At 39.9% G+C, this 15,825-nt stretch overlaps 1 protein-coding gene across 1 annotated transcript in view; it reads right to left on the bottom strand.

Moving 5' to 3' along the window:
• The window catches only part of LAMA4 (laminin, alpha 4), a 105,947-nt gene that overhangs the window by 36,652 nt on the left and 53,470 nt on the right, over window positions 1-15,825 (bottom strand). The window contains exons 9-17 of the mRNA XM_009893607.1: window positions 14,697-14,808; window positions 11,272-11,439; window positions 10,312-10,505; window positions 8,281-8,397; window positions 6,148-6,296; window positions 3,939-4,080; window positions 2,778-2,874; window positions 1,872-1,988; window positions 647-832 (exon numbers count right to left, since the gene is read on the bottom strand). Coding sequence (XP_009891909.1) covers window positions 647-832; window positions 1,872-1,988; window positions 2,778-2,874; window positions 3,939-4,080; window positions 6,148-6,296; window positions 8,281-8,397; window positions 10,312-10,505; window positions 11,272-11,439; window positions 14,697-14,808 — 1,282 coding nt within the window. The remainder of the gene's footprint in view (window positions 1-646; window positions 833-1,871; window positions 1,989-2,777; window positions 2,875-3,938; window positions 4,081-6,147; window positions 6,297-8,280; window positions 8,398-10,311; window positions 10,506-11,271; window positions 11,440-14,696; window positions 14,809-15,825) is intronic.

The raw sequence follows: 15,825 nt of genomic DNA, 5'->3' as shown, positions 1-15,825 counted from the left end.
TATCATCTTCCTTTCATTTTTGCAGCCTCTTCAGTTTTTCTTTTTTCTTTTTATTTACCTTAAATTTTTCATAACAAATCTTTCAATTTTTACTCTGCTCTTCCTCCTGCCCCTGATAATAAAAGTGGAATTAATGTGATGTTCACAAGCTTTTCCAGCAATCAGACTGCTTAAATATTGTATTTCCTTCTTAATCCTCTTTGCCTCCTTTGTTTAGACTGCAAGCTCATGAAGTCAGGGACCATTTCTCCTCCATGTTTGTACTACTGAGGACAAAAGGGCCCTGTTTTCAAATGCCTCCCAATGTTAAAAAAAAATAACTGCCAATCATAATAGCAAGAAGTATTTAAACAAGCTGCCTACCATTCAGTGTGACCTTGGTACCCTGATAAATATTACTTAGAAGCCAATAAGACTTCGGCCCTTAATTGTCTAAGTCATTTTTGGAAATGCTCAAGTATCCAAAATTTTTAAAGTATAGTCAAGTCTCTAGACAACTGCGAATTTTTTAAATGTTTTCGTGGAGGTAAGATGCTAGAAGATTATATGCAATGGATATGCAAAGTAAACAATTCATATAACACAATGTTGCGATGATTCCCTGACCTTTTAATGCTAAGGAATAGGAAAATTCAGGTCACCATACCTGCATCCCCAGCTGAATGCACAACACTGTTGTATGCCGCTGAACTGTGCTGGAAGTCTTGCAGGTTTTGGGACCACAACCTTACGTTCTCATCCATGGGGGCTGTAGCCTCCTTTACTGTCATGGTATCACTTACGGCCTCTGCAATCTTCAGTTTAGCTTGCTCCAAACGCTCTCGGGCCTCCACTACAAAATAAGTAGGGGATGAGGAGGGATAAACTCTTTCAAAGATTCATGTGAATTATAACCAGTACTTAGAAAGTGGTGAGGCTAAGGGGATTTTGCCTTCTGTGGAATGGGGACCAAACCTCGGTTGGTTGGTTTTCTCTTTGTTTCCACAGGGAATATTTAAAACTTCCTGGGGCTGGTCTACAGATATATTAATTCTTAAAAGTTAACAAATTCTCATTTCCATTCTAGATTGTTAGAAATTTTCAATGTCCTTGGATTTTGATGAGTGGTATATAGCCAAGGAAGTTGAAACAGAGATGAAAAAGTACATTGTTTTTCATCAAGTTTTTAAAAGAAAATGCATGTACTTGTTGAATATTTTTTGTGAAAGTTATTTTTGAAGGAGAGAAGCCCAAGACACTGAAGTGGTTTTGTTTTTTCATACCTGGCAATTTGGGGGTTTTATTTTTTTGGAGTTACCAACTACTGTATGTGTAAAACCTGTGGCATTTTGCATACGATGATGTCTTGGCAGTAAAACCCAGCCATTTTTAGGTGAAGTTAATGAATAAATCTTGACCACGTCAGGTTTGAACACCTTCAGATACACTTGCTGGATGCTCTGTGATGTCTCTTTTCTGAAAAACTAAGGTGAGGTTTTGTCAATCAAGACTGCCAGTAATTACTTCCCAAATACTGTACTTGCCAGGTGTGATGTATATGTCAATTAGATTTTTACTATCAATACAATAAATCCACAGACTTGTAGATTCTCCAAGCCCTGAAAAGATCAAGAGTAACACAGGAGAGGACAATTGTAGTAAGGAGGATCAAGAAGGATGTTAATAATTTCAGGTGGCAAAACATACAACTTCATTATGAATGTATTAAAGCTGGATGTTTGCTATGTAGGTATTGTAGTTTCAGTCAAATTCCTCTAGGTCTCTGCGGGGCTGAAATCTTAATACCAACTTTACGGTCTATATGCAAAGATAAAATATGCTCTTAGATGTATGAAGATAAAGCATCACAAACGTAAAGTTCTTCTTACAACCTGGCTCTGCTGATTGCATTTTTGTGATGGCTCTCATTAGTTGGCCTCGCAGAGCATTCATTCTAGCAAGAGTGCCGTTAACATGCCGGCTAGTGTCTGCAATAGTTAAATCGTTACCTGTGGGGAGAAAAGAAGAGGTATAGTTCAGTGGCATCAAAGTGCCATTTGAAAAGGTAAATTTTATTCTGTGAAGGTATGTTACTAAGCATGTAATACGCCATAGGCAGCATAATATGGCCTCTTTTAGTACAGGGCATACTAGCACTCTTGACTTCACATAACCTAAAGGAAAAAGCAACCTTGCAGCTCCCAGCCATTATTTGCTTCCCACAGGGTGTCTCAGAAGAATCTGGAGACCTGTATCTCAGTCAGTGCTATCTGTCTTTGCTTTACCAGAACTACTGAGAATAGCTGCAACAAGTATAAAGGAAAAGTTTTAAGGAACTCAGAAGGTCCTGAAAAAGTGAAGAGATCATTTCTGTAATTTTAGAACTTTCTTTCGTTTTCAGTGAAAAAAGGCCAAAATTCTTTAACATTTATTATTATCCTTCACTGGTGAAATCTAGCTTTCTGAACACTTAAACTGTTGTGAATTGATTTCCGTTGAACTACTTGATTGAGTTTGTTTACCTGTGAACAACTCTTTGCAGGATCACATATTTATACAGTGGTTGTATCTGAAGTGGTCCTTTTGTGAATGAAATAAACTTTCAGCATCTGGCAGGATGACAATACATGAACTACTCAAACTGTGCCTGTGGCCGTTTCAAGTACTTTGTGTGGTAACTTCAATCAATATACCATTCTGTTACAGCAGCAGTTCTACCTTAGTGATGCGCTTTTGAAATTTACTTTAATGTACATGCTTATAAACTGTCTGGGAAAGTAGAAAGGATGTATATTTACTGTCAGCTGCTGTCCGTTGTAACTCCAAGGCTCGGTTGAGCAGTTCTTCACTTTTACCTTTATGGTAAATGAGCTGAGTATCAATTCCAACTGCAGCCTACAAGTATGTTCCAAAAAAGAGAGTCAGGGTAATGCTTTTCAAATATTCCCCTTTATTGTGTTTAATTGTGGACAACAGATTAATTAATGTAAACACAAATGCAAAGTCGCTGCAGTTTCGTTTGCTTTATTAACATTTAAGATTGGCAGTTGGATTGGAAAAAAAAGGCTGAAAAGCAAAATTTTCTGTAGATCACAATTAAAGTGTAGAGAAATGCATGTCTTTCCAGACAGCGACACTGAATAACGAAGGTGCAGAAAGTACAAAAGTCCTCTTAATTTATCAGCTCCAGTGTGGTCAATGTGATACTCATGCTACATATTAATTTGGCGCTGTGACTGTTTGTTTCTACTGTCACCTCAAACGGGTGATGAACACTTGTACTGCATGGGGAGCTGCCTTGCAGTCCCCAGTAGCATGCTGGAAGCAGAGGACTGGGCTCGAAATCCCACAGCTTTCTGGCATTCACGCCCCTAACCAAATCCTCTTGCTCTCTCACTAACAAATTGTTGTTAAGTAGCATGTATATAGGGTGGAAACTATATACATACAAAAATATGTATAAAATATTGTAGAACAGCAAGGCCAGAGACAAAATGAGCATCCTCACCCCTGTACTGAGTGCGCGAGTGGGCTATTTGCCCCATTTTAACTGGACTTTCTATGAGAAACAGTGATGCTTCTGTTAGATGTCTTAACCACCTTTCCTACCACCCGATGCTGCGTGGAGTAGGAGGACTCGGGCCCTGAATGCCGGCTCAGGTTCCTACAGGGCCAGGGAGCTGTCTGGACTTTCACAGAAATGCCTCGATTTGAGTGACAACACAGAACCGTGTCACCCTCTACTCAGGGACAGAAGAGCCTGTTGTGTCTTTTTGAATACCAGGGGACTTTAGGCTGGCAGATTTAATTCAGGAAATAGTAGATGAAGCAAAATGTGCCATGACAAGTTCAATGCTGACAGTTAAGCTAAATCTTGCGGGTTTTTTTTCTTTATAGTTAGTTGTCTGAGGTCCCCAAAACATTGCAAAGTGAAAGCTGGTATTGTGAAAAATACTTACGTCATTGACCCGGTTTGTTGTGTTCAGTGCCAGCAATGCAGCTTCATTAGCTTCTTTGATATAACCGGCAATGTTTTCATATACATTTGAAGCATTTATTGCCCTTTGTACCAAACCATTTGTATCAACACCATACAAATTCCTGTGAAAAAGAGAGTAAAAGGCGGAAGAACCCAAAGTGAATCAAAGTAGTTTCAAAATGAATTATTTTCCTAACATTCTGTGAATTCTGACTACATAATCTCACACATAAATATACTTGGCCTAAGTAGTAGTCTCTTCATTGTGTATCACCATTTATGTCAATCTGAAGCAGGTGAAAACTATGTGGATAGAAGGTACTTCCCAGTGGTTTAACTCTGGGAATTTTGCCCTTAACATCTATGTGAGCAGCAACAAGTGACTACTGAGCTTTTATTTTTTATTTTTTTTTACTCTAGATTAGATATTCCATAAATTAACAGAATAACAGATCTATCAGTTGTCCTTCTTTAGGAATAACTTCTGGCCATGAATAGAAAGACCTGTGTGTGCCAGTCATCAGGATAACTGTATCACTGGGCTGCTTGTATTTTCCAAAAGTAGGTGGGGAAAAGGGGAGAATCAGATGAAGAACTGCCCATGGTCATGCAACTTTGCAAAAAGTTAGATTTAAAAAACAGAAGATAGCTTTGCTGGCACGGTAGAGCTTGATTTGCATATTAGGCGATAACTGATTTTCAGGGGAGATTCCAAACAGCAGTTGGTTCAGGGCTTAACCTTCAGCTGTTAGCAACTTTGAATAAATATTATTTTTTAATGTTTTTTTGTGATAAACAGGTTTCAGAATATATGTTAGATATAGACCATGTATATGTATTTACACGTGTGTGTATGAACTTCAAAGTGTTTGCATACTGAGGGATGATTCAGTTTTCAGATTCAGGGTTGTTGCAAGCATTGCCTGCTATATTCCCCTAAGACAAAAGAAGAAACTCTACCAAATAAAAGCCTAACAGGCTTATAAAGCAAAGCCATAAACCCAACATGATTTGAAGACAGGCTAAATGTTTTAAAGGATTAAAGTTTCACTGCAGGACAATCTTGTCAACAAACAAAAGAATCAGCACATTTCCATCTGGATATTTTGTAATTATTTCTGTTTACTTTCTGTAAAATTCCTAATGTGTTGGACTTGGTAGTAATTTTTGAGGTATTTTGGTAAGGGATGGAGGCTGGCCATATGGGGTATTTACTTTCAAGTGATTCTGCTGCCCCCAGTTAGCTGGTCTCAGACTGAACATATTGTTTGGTTTTTAGGCTGTCTGTAGTTTGTGTAGCATTATAGAACATTATAGAGTTTCAGATGTCAGCTTTATACAGTTGTATAAAAGAAAACCATCTGTTATTTTTTCTCTATTTTAATCTCCTATCTGGGGCATAGTAATATTAAGAAACAACTGGTATTTAGATAACAAATTTGAAGAGTATTTTTCAGTTGATCTTCCAAAAGCATGTGTCCATGATGTTGCTTAAGGTAGAATTTGTTGAAATATTTTCTTTAAGAATTCATTTGCAACAGTGATTTTTCCATGGGTAGTCCCAATTGCAGCTAAAGTCATATTTCAAATCTGTCTAGAGGTGATTTTTCAGTAAACTGGGGGAAAGCTGATGCATCTAGTATCTTTCATCAAAATAGGAAGTCTTACAGTAAGTTTTTGGTATTACAGTGGGCCAGTTTCACTGGGATGCAACCTATTGAGTGGCAGAACTACTCCATCTGTAAACCAATGCTTGAGCAAAAATTATGCCAAAGCCCATTGTGGGGACCATAATGCTGAACATTTTTTAATGTGAATGAACTTATTGACATGAGCTGTTTCTGCGAACCCCATTTAATCTGCCTGTATTATTTTACTTTTCAGTAATCTACCTTTCCTATTCTCTTGCTATGAGAAGAGAAGAACATGCCAAATTAGAAAAGGGAGACTGTCATGCAAGATACATAGTTTATTCTTTGGAAGGATTAATAGATTTTGCTTAGCTCAACTTCAGCTGTTCCCCCTGGACCATGACAAGTCCCTCCATACATGACCTAGCAGTGATTTGTTTAGTGCCTATTTACAGACAGCATATTTAGTGTCACTTTGTTTCTGCTTGTCTTTTAGTTCATTCAGCTGTTCAATCAGTAGCACTTGTATGAAAAGAGTCCGCTGAAGTTAAATTTTACCGGTCCAGCTCATCAGCAAGTCTTCTTAGGTTGTGTGCATGATGCATAGCCTTTTCTACCAAATCATCATCAAACAGAGACAGATTGGCTATTTTTTCTTGCAATTCCTTTTTCGCTCCATCTATTTCTGCGTAGAACCCTGACACATTCTGAACAAAATATGGAAGGAAGAAAAGAAGATGAAAATTGTAAAAAATCAAGTCTGTATTTTGATTATTATGTTTTATTTTACCCTTTATTATTATGATGTTCTTTTATGTTCTATTTCTTTTACGTTCTATTTCTAACAGACAAAAAAGAGGAAATATCTAAAAGAGTCTGTCCCATGAATGTCAGCATGGCAAGACAAATGCAGGAAGATAAAAATCAACCAAAATTCCAGGAATCCCTTAAAAAGATATTAGAGATATGTGTAAATGACAGAAGAAAGACAGTTGAGAAATGTCTTACTGTGTTTTATGTTTACCCTAGAATGGTGCCAATAACAAGTGTTTCAGAGTGAAGTGCTAATAGGTGAAGTAATTAAACCAGAGCTTGGCAAAAGTCCCCTCATTGTGGTTCTTCTTAAAGGGGCAAGTGGAACCCATAATTTTGTTTGTTTGTTTGTTTTTTACTTCTTTACTTCTCTGTGAAGGCTGCAGGCCAGATCTTAGTTTTCGGACTTCTAAATGATATCTCTGCAAGTGAACTATATAGTGCTGTGGTGCTTGGGCTTATGCATCATCCCGTTACCGCATGGGTCCTGGCCAGCTGCCACTCTCCCAAACCTGCCTCCTTGGGGAATAGCGTGGGGCAGTGCCTGTGCCCTGGGGACAATTTGACAATTGCTGGAGGGGGGCAGAGAGTTTAGCTGTAGCGCTGTGAGCTGTGCCACGTTGTGGAAAAGGGGCCCCAACCCCTTTCTGCCTCCTTGCACTGAGACATCTGTCACGCTAAGACATCTGGGGTTAGTCTAGTTTGTAAATGTCTGCCTAAATATTACCTATATGTATATTGTCCAGTTCTGGGCTCCCCAGTTCAAGAAAGACAGGGAACTGCTGGAGAGGGTCCAGCAAAGGGCAACAAAGATGATTAGGGGACTGGAGCACCTTTCTTATGAGGAAAGGCTGAGGGACTTGGGTCTCTTTAGTGTGTATGTATAGGCAAGGAGACGTGCTGTCCCTTTGCCTTAGCCATACTTCTTCCCTATATGAAATAGTTGTGGGGAAGATCAAATGGGCCTTCATTCACCTTCTCTCCAATACACAAGCTTGCTGATATGTTTGAGTATTATAAATGTGGCCTCAAAATACATGAAAAAAGAATGAAAAGGAGGGAGAGAAAAAGGATGAATGAGTGAAGCATGAAAATAGTTACTGCTGATAAGGATGGAAGATGTATGATGTTTGCATACTACGTCCTTCCCTGTAGTGTGAATGTCCCCTATGTGTAAACTTATCCACAGGAGTGGGGGACCCGAAGTGATAAACTGCAGCAATTTGTTTTGTACAAAATACAGGAGGAAAAAAAAATCATACTGCTTGATCACCTAGGGATGGTTATAAAGCAAGCTGTCTTCTTTCTCTTTTCTCAAATTACTATTTCAAGGAAGAATTAATGACTTTTGATATTTGCTTTTGTGTTAAAAAAAGAAGTGGGCAACTATGACCAAAAAGAATGATTGTGGAGAATTTTCATTTGTCTTAAATTATCTCAAAGTTTTAAAATAAAACACGAACACCCCCACACACAGTCTGACAGTGGCTGTTTTTAACACCAATATCTGGCATCTTCAGCCGTCTGCTATGCTCACTTGCAGGCACGAGAAAAGGAGTTTAGCATATAGTGCAGTCTTACCAGAGCACCTTTTGGCAACTGCTTGTAAAGAAATGATTGAGAACGCTACAGCAAAATCCTTCATTCAGCTCTGCTTTCAGTAAGGTGTCCTTATATTACAGTCATTTTTCTAAGGCAGTAAAATGTAATTACAGAGCTTTTCATCCAGGAAGATTTATACTTTTTTGAGGGAATATTCATCAGTATTTCATTGAAGCATGAAGTATATAAGGATAGCTTTTTATTTAGCGGTCTAAACACATCGCTTAAAAGTTTAAAAAATCAGGATATATTAAAAAAAGCCACTAAGGCACCTACCTTTATTACCTCGCTTAACTCAGAGTTGATCTTTTGTGGTTCTGCCAAAATAGTTGTGGCATTTAACAGAATGCCGTTCACTTCATCTATTTGCTCTTTTATTTTCTCATGTTGTTTCTACAAAAAATAAAATAAAATTAAATCACATCCAAAACCATCTGTGCATTGCTAAAATACAGTGTTATGATTTTCTTTACATTTATTAAAGTTAATTCAAAAGATAAAGTGATGAACTAAATACACTTTAGACAAATTTGAAGTCTCAGTTTTTCCCAGACATCTCTAATAGCTGCATGTTATAATGTGACTCTTTGCATTTTCTTGTCTTTGTGAAATAAATGTTGGGTTTTTTTTTAATTTATTAATTTCACTTTATATTACAGCATGAGCAGTTATTGCATTGAAGCATTATTCAGTGCACTGCCAGCAGAGACAATTTAAACATGGATTTTTCATAGTGGTCCAGAGACTAGTTTTTTTCTGGAGGTTTTTCTAAATCTACGGTAGAGAGATCTCTTTTCCTTGTCAATAGTAAAGCTAATGTGAACAATCTCTTTGTACAGCATCTGCCTTCATTATGCAATAATGGATCTTCAATAATGAAGATCCAACTGGTTAAAAACAGTGAAGGATTGCGACTAGACACTTCAGGCTTTGCTTAGTAAATGTGAGACGAGCTGCAGCTTGGCACTGCAATTATGAAACAATGGAATAACAAAAGAGGCTTTGTACATAAGGATCCCAAGCTGCTTGTTGAAGAATTCACAGGAACAGCATGCCTGATTTCTCTATTGGATTATTAGACCTTCCACATCAGCATGAACTCCTAGTGCTGCAAATTTCAAGAGCTCAAAACTCAGCCACTGATGCTATAAAACCTGAAGTTTGGCCAGAATTTGCAAGATCATTCTTCAAGTCACAAAATTGCTCCCTAAACCCCTGTCCTCCAGAATCCAATTTCAGCCATTGAAATGAAAACAGTTTGTTTCAAATGGTTCCAAATTGTTCTCTTTGTCGTTTTACTCCTTGCTGAAAAAATAAAGAGAAAAATTTTAGGTGGGACATTCTGGTTTTGCATCCCTAAAGGAAACTCAACAAAACAGTGAAAGAGTCACAAAGCTGCTGGAAGGAGAAAAAATAGTCTTTTTGTATGGCTGGTGCTATGGTTACTTTTCTGGGATAAGAAACCTGAAAATTCAATTTCCTCATCAGTCAGGTGGAATTTGAACCTAATACCACCACTTACAGGAAAACATGCCCCCCTTCTGTGCTGCAGGGAACAGGTCTCCTCTGAGCTCCCCTCTGGAGTGATTTTTTTGTTCAAAATACTGAAACTATTCATTTGAATAAGGGAAAACTGCTGTAGCCTTATAGCTAGGCTGTTCACCCAGCAAGTAGGAAACCCAGTTTCAAGGTATCTGTTGTGGAACAGTTAAAGAATGGATTTGTGCTTGAAGATGCGAGGACAATCATCTGCTCTTCCTGGAAAAATGGGGATGGATTTTGTTTAAGGAGGACCAAAGAGAAAGTTTGGACGAGACAGTATGAATGCACTCAGCCCAGGGCACGAATGCAGAGCAGAGTCTTTATAAATAATTGTTTTGATGGAATAAAATTACTTTTGTGAGCATGAAGTCCTTCCATATTAAAAATCAGTACATAATAGATGAAACAATCCCACCACAATATTTATAGCAGCCATGCTACATGGAATTTTAAGCTTCTTGGGTTTTGTTGTAATACATCTTCCTAGCTTAGGCATTGGTATCATTGTCTTCCTTGGCGTGCTGAGAAATGCCATGCCAAAACTTGTCATTTATTGTCACTTCATCAACAAATAATAGTACCTTGCACTTCCACAACTTGCTTCTTAGAACTGGAGAGTCAAACTCATCCTGCTGAGTGGTCCAAGAAATTCTTTTTTTGGTGTGGTGATTCCTCAATCTAAATTGTTTGCAATCTACTATTTTAAGCACCAGCAGAGATGGAGTGTTCACAGACAACAGTTATGATATATGTACTGCATGGTACCTCACGCCTTTGAAGACTGGCTGTGTTTTCCTTATTCATATCCTCCGTTTGTGTAACATAGTCAAGTGCCTGGTCTAGTGCCTCCTCCAGGTCTGACAGCTTGACGTCCTGTTCGCTGACCTGCTCCAGCACATCAGACACTAGAGATCTGGTGTCATTGTACCTCTCATGAAACTCTTCAACTTGCTGTAGCACTGGGAGAAAAATCAGAGGCCACTGATTAATCCAAAGCTTGGATTTCTGACAAAACTTACCTATGCAACAATTTCTGTTGGTGTTACTCAGGAGACAGTAAAACACACTTGTTAAAAGCTCACTTGAGAGTTCTTAAACCTGGATTTTAACATTCCCTCCTCTTTTGAAAAGGAAAGATGCCTCTCATTTTCGTATCTCATTTTAATCTCATTAATCCCCCCTCTCAAATAGCTTTTCCTAAAAGAAACTAGGTTTGGCTTTCCTTGCTCTTCATCTGTTTCTCATTGTCACAGCTAACCGGGCTGTTCTGCAGAAGACAGTCCTTATTGTCCTGGGGCTCTGACTCATGGTCACGGAGCTGTGAGAATTAGGCTGCCACTCTTTCCCATACAAGCAGTTTTTCTCTCTCTGCTGGAGTTTACTCTCCCCATGGCAGAGCTGGCAGGGGGTGGAAGGAAGACGTTCACGCGAGCAGTTCCAGCCCTGGCATGAACCTTCCTAAGCAGCTATCGCTGAGGTGCTGTGGTGCACAGGCACACATGCACACACATATATTTTTCTGCCCATTCTGCCACGGTGGCAGCAAGCTCCAGCAGAGGCTTGGGGCAGGCATTTGGAAGCAGCAGCATCTTCAGCGTATCGGTCAGTGCTTACCAAGCACCTGCTGGTCCTCCCCCAACACTCAGCAGTACATCCAGAGCTGCCCGGCCCACGCGAGCTGCGCATCAACATGTGGGTGAATGGAAAACAAGACTTAAAACTCACACTCCTCCGCTGCGTTTTCCTCCTCATCTGCAAGTTGCCTCTGGTTAGTGAAAGGCTTACGGCGTTTGATTTCCTCCAGCATCTCCTCAGCCATGCTCAGCTTCTGGGCAATTTCTTCAGGGCTCAGCTCTTGTTGAACTGCATAGTATTTCATCTTGCTGCTGATTTCTGTGGGAAAAGGGAACAGATGGTCAATCCAGCACGGCTACAGAGAAGTAAATACTGTGGAGTGCTTTTACTTTTGTGAATCCAGATCATGCTGATGGCAAAAGAAAGTTTTAATTATCTTCCAACTCTATAGTAGATAATTATTATGTTTAATCCAATCTTAAAATTAAACCAGTAAATAAATCACACTTTCTGGCATATGTGGGGGTCTCATCAGAAGAGGATGACATTAAGCAGGCATGGCTTGTGTGCTTTATTTGGCTTGGCAGTTCTTACAGGCTGGGATCATCATTTTATTCTGAGTTCTGTGGCATGTAGCAGGCTGGGGCTTTCATCCAGGACTGTGGTTTTTAAGTGCTGCTGCAGAAATGTTATGTTTATTAAATAACAACAATGGCAAGGAGACTGAAGTAACCTCTTTTTCCATCTGGAGAAGTTTGAGGCACCCTAAAGAGATAACATATGGCTTCTGGCCTAATACTGCCTAGCTGGTTTGGAGATGAATACTATTTCAAGGTTTTGGTCTCAGTTCAAAAAACACTGTTGGGTTCCTACAGCTGAAATTGAGTTTACCCATCCCCAGTGTAGGCATTACAAAGTTTATCCACTTCTCACTCCCTGGCCTCCAATACCAATCACCTCCTCTTTTATGCCCTATGATGTGAGTAGCTTTGGCTTGCGTTCATCACTACTTTTGTGGATAACCAGAGCTGGCAAAGCCATACTAGGCATCTGTAATATTTTTATGAAAAAATGATGTGTAATTGTAGCACAACTGATTCTTTGACAGAGCGTCTTTGTATGCAGTTTGTGCTGGCTCCTAAGCTCGTTAGTGAAGCTTTAAAAGCTCATACTGAGCTGTAACTGATCACCACCAGTGGTTCCGTGGATTTCTTTTTCCTTCTCATGCTGGCACACGCATGTGTGTGTGTGCATACATGCACCTTCCCTTCAGTAAAGAGTGGCTTGCTTTCTACTGGTTTGATGCCCCTGTAGAAGACTAGTTTTGAGCACGGTGGAAATAATTTTCATCTACTTGTCTCCAGCTGCTTTTTGAGTGAATGAGCACTGTCTTTTAATTTGCAGCCATGGGTGTTGGTTCTTGGTGGATAGCTCAACCTGATTGTGTGCCAAACATGTCTGCCTTCTGTTATTGGGCCCCAAACCAATTAATAATACCAAAGGACACTCCGCAGAGGTCAACCGGTTATTGTTGGTGGCATACAATGAGGCTCATGCTGACACTTTTGCTCGATAATTATAGAAATAAAATGTGATGGATGGCCAAACAGTCCAAGGTGATTTAGCATCACAGGTGTAAGAAGGTAGTACAAATGTAACATCCTATGAGCCTGTTCTCAGCCTACCTTTTTGGTGTGATGGGATATGTTAACTATGTTTGTTGAAATAAAATAATGATTGAAGGACCCATGGAGATAAGGATAAGCAAGGGTAACAGTTGATATGTAACCGCTCTTCCTTACACGAGTTGCCAAAGAGCTTGCAGTAATTGCTCTAAGACAGAAGTACTCAGGTCTGTTAATCACGTATTTCCATTGAAAAAGGGCTGTTTAACCTCAGCTGCCAGTCAGCCTTTCTATTCTGGTGCTATATACAGCTTTTGTATACTGTTGGCTTTACCGAAGACTGGGGGAAATCAGTGTGCTCTATGGCAGGATGGAGGTTTTCAGGGTGCAGGTGTGCAGGGGACAGGGATGCTTCTGAGTACATTCACGTGGGGTTTTATTCCTTTCTGTAGGTATCAAAGAAGAGGCTGCAATTGATTTCATCTCAGTCTTATATATCAGCATGATAATGATATGTCATAGATATTCCAGATGAAGATTATCACCTCTGACTAGGAAGCCTTTTTTAAGTGCAGTTGTGCTTGAGAAGGTGTTCACTGTTGTCATTTATCCTTTGATCTATAGAACAGTAAAAAGATGCAAGAAGTTTTGCAGGCTCTAAATAAAAAAAGTCTTCATCTGGGAAGGTGTAAAATATATACATTTACAGTCAGAAGAGAAGTCATGTTTTGAAATTTATGCTAGTTCTAAAGATGCTTTTATTGCTCTAGTACGTTGGCCAAGGATGGACTTTGTAAGTTTTATCTGCATCCCCTCATATTATATGGACAGATGAGCAGGACACTGAGACAATAGGTGACAGTTTGTCCCAACATTTTAACATGAAAAAAGCTCTTGGTTTCACTTCTTCGTCATCATGTTTGCCTCTCCTACTGTGAAACAGCATCACTATAACCATTTTTGATCGTCTGCACCAGCAACACGGTTTACAATTCTGCCTTTCACTTTTACCAGAGGCAGCACTTTCTTTGTGGAAAAATAAGGCGATGAGGATGCAGTTTTCCAATTCTACTTCTGTATTTCAGAAAACAAGAAAAAGAACAAGAGGACAACAGCTAGTCTGTAATGCTCTGTAGATGTGTCTGGTCCCAAACTCAATTGGAAATTCTAGTCAGATGAACCAATGAGCAGCCTGGAAAACAAAATCACCACCACCTCCCACACTGAGCTTGGGGAAGCAGTAAGTTCACCGAATTATTTACTGTTCAGCGTCCTTTTCTTTTTATATGCATCTGCATGAAGTTACATGAACCAGCACAATCCTACTCAGCAACAGTTTGCTAAAAGGCAAAAACCATTTAAAGTAACACTCACTGGTGCAACTACCAGAGTTAAGTCAGACATAACTGACTGCCATGGGTTCAAAGGGGAAAGCAGAATTTAAAAAAAAACGTCTAGGTATGCATATGGCCTCTGTTACTTATCAGCAGGGTGAGAGAAGTGCACTTGCACGGATCTGCTGACAAGTAAGAGACAGGTCACTCTCATTGCCTGTCCTGTGCTTGTGTTTGTAGCTTCATCCAGCCCCAGTCTGATACTGGCTCTTTTTTTTTACAAGTGTATATAAATACCTTGAGCAGCTATTCAAATAAATAGGCTACAGGCTGAATTAGCTTGAAGTATTTCATGTAAACCTATGTAGTATTATTTTACTCTGTCAAAGAGAGAAAAAAGAAAGAGAAACTCTTGTTCTGGGTGTCAGACCAAGTCAGCCCACCGTGTCAGTTGTCTTTTAAGAGAGACAGGTTTTTGTCATGGCATTGCAGGCTGTAAAAGCCTTACGTATACAGGTTGCTTTGCGAGAGTGCCCAGGTGCTATGACATTTTTTTGCTGGAGGTTTCATTAATACATGCTTGACACTGAGCTGAACCAGAAAGAAATCTATTTACCTTGAATGTTATCCCTCATATTACTGAGCTGCTGCACAAGCTGAGTAGCACGGCTGTTGGTCTCCATGGTTTCCTTCTGTACCAGTAGGCCTTTGCTGGATGCTTCATTTCCCTATGAATAAACCATGTGAGCTAGACATTAGATTTCTTTTCAGATTCATATGCATGTGTGAGGATGAGCAGTGTAAACATGCATTTTGCTTTCTCCTGATGAGCATGTGAAAGTCCATTTATCATATAAAGTGGTATTTACAGAGGTGTTTGAAGTGAAGAGCTGTCTTGTCGGTATTTTCAGAATTGCAGAGTGAGAGATTAAAATCTGTCCCATATTTATCCATCATTTGCTGCAATCAAATTGCCATAAATTATGTACAGTTGTAAAACTCCCATCTGCTGAGTCTCCTAGGCATTCAGCAGGGCTGGCTCATTTTGCTGGGTATGGTGTTTTCTGAGTAAGCATTTAAACTGAAGAATAAGGTGTCAAACTCACAACCATTTTTAGATCGGTGTCTCCCTCCAGTGAGGCCCCCAGCTCTGCAACTTGTTAAAATTAAGAAAAAGCACAAAGATTCAAAACGCTCTGAGGAGCATGGCCACCCTCCTATGCTATATTACACTGGAGGCTGTACTCTGGGTTGTGTTCCATTACATGTAAGGGAAACAAAGAGTTACCATGTCATAGTTCTCATCTTTCTGAGAAGGTCGCTGACTTTGGGAGTCCTTAGATTTAATTTTCACTGGTATTTCCCAGGAAAGAGAAAAAAAGACTGCCGTGCCGTTGATATTTCCTGGACCCTCTGTGTGTGTGTGTGTGTGCGCACGTATAATTCCACAGCACACTCTTGCCAGTGGGAAGGTGTTTGACTCCCGGGTACCCTGTTGGGGCTGCAGCAGCAAAAAAAATCCCACCGTAAAAATTAGTTTCTGGGTTTGAGGTGCCGGGAGATATTTGGCTGTTGGTGTGCCCGCTTCGTACTTGCTTAATGCCGCAGGAGCGGCAGAGGGCTGTGCTGTCCCCCTCCAGCCCCGCGGGCTCAGCCGGGGCAGCGGCTGAGACCCCAAAAATGCGTTTTTCACTCGGGGTTTGCAAAGGCACCAGGTGGCGCTTGAAGGCCGGGCTGCCGCTACG

Source organism: Charadrius vociferus, unplaced genomic scaffold (genome assembly GCF_000708025.1).
Source record: "Charadrius vociferus isolate BGI_N301 unplaced genomic scaffold, ASM70802v2 scaffold359, whole genome shotgun sequence".
In the NCBI taxonomy this organism is placed as follows: Eukaryota; Metazoa; Chordata; class Aves; order Charadriiformes; family Charadriidae; genus Charadrius; species Charadrius vociferus.
The sequence above is the reverse complement of the archived record's forward strand: the minus strand, read 5'-3'. Positions and strand labels throughout refer to the sequence as shown.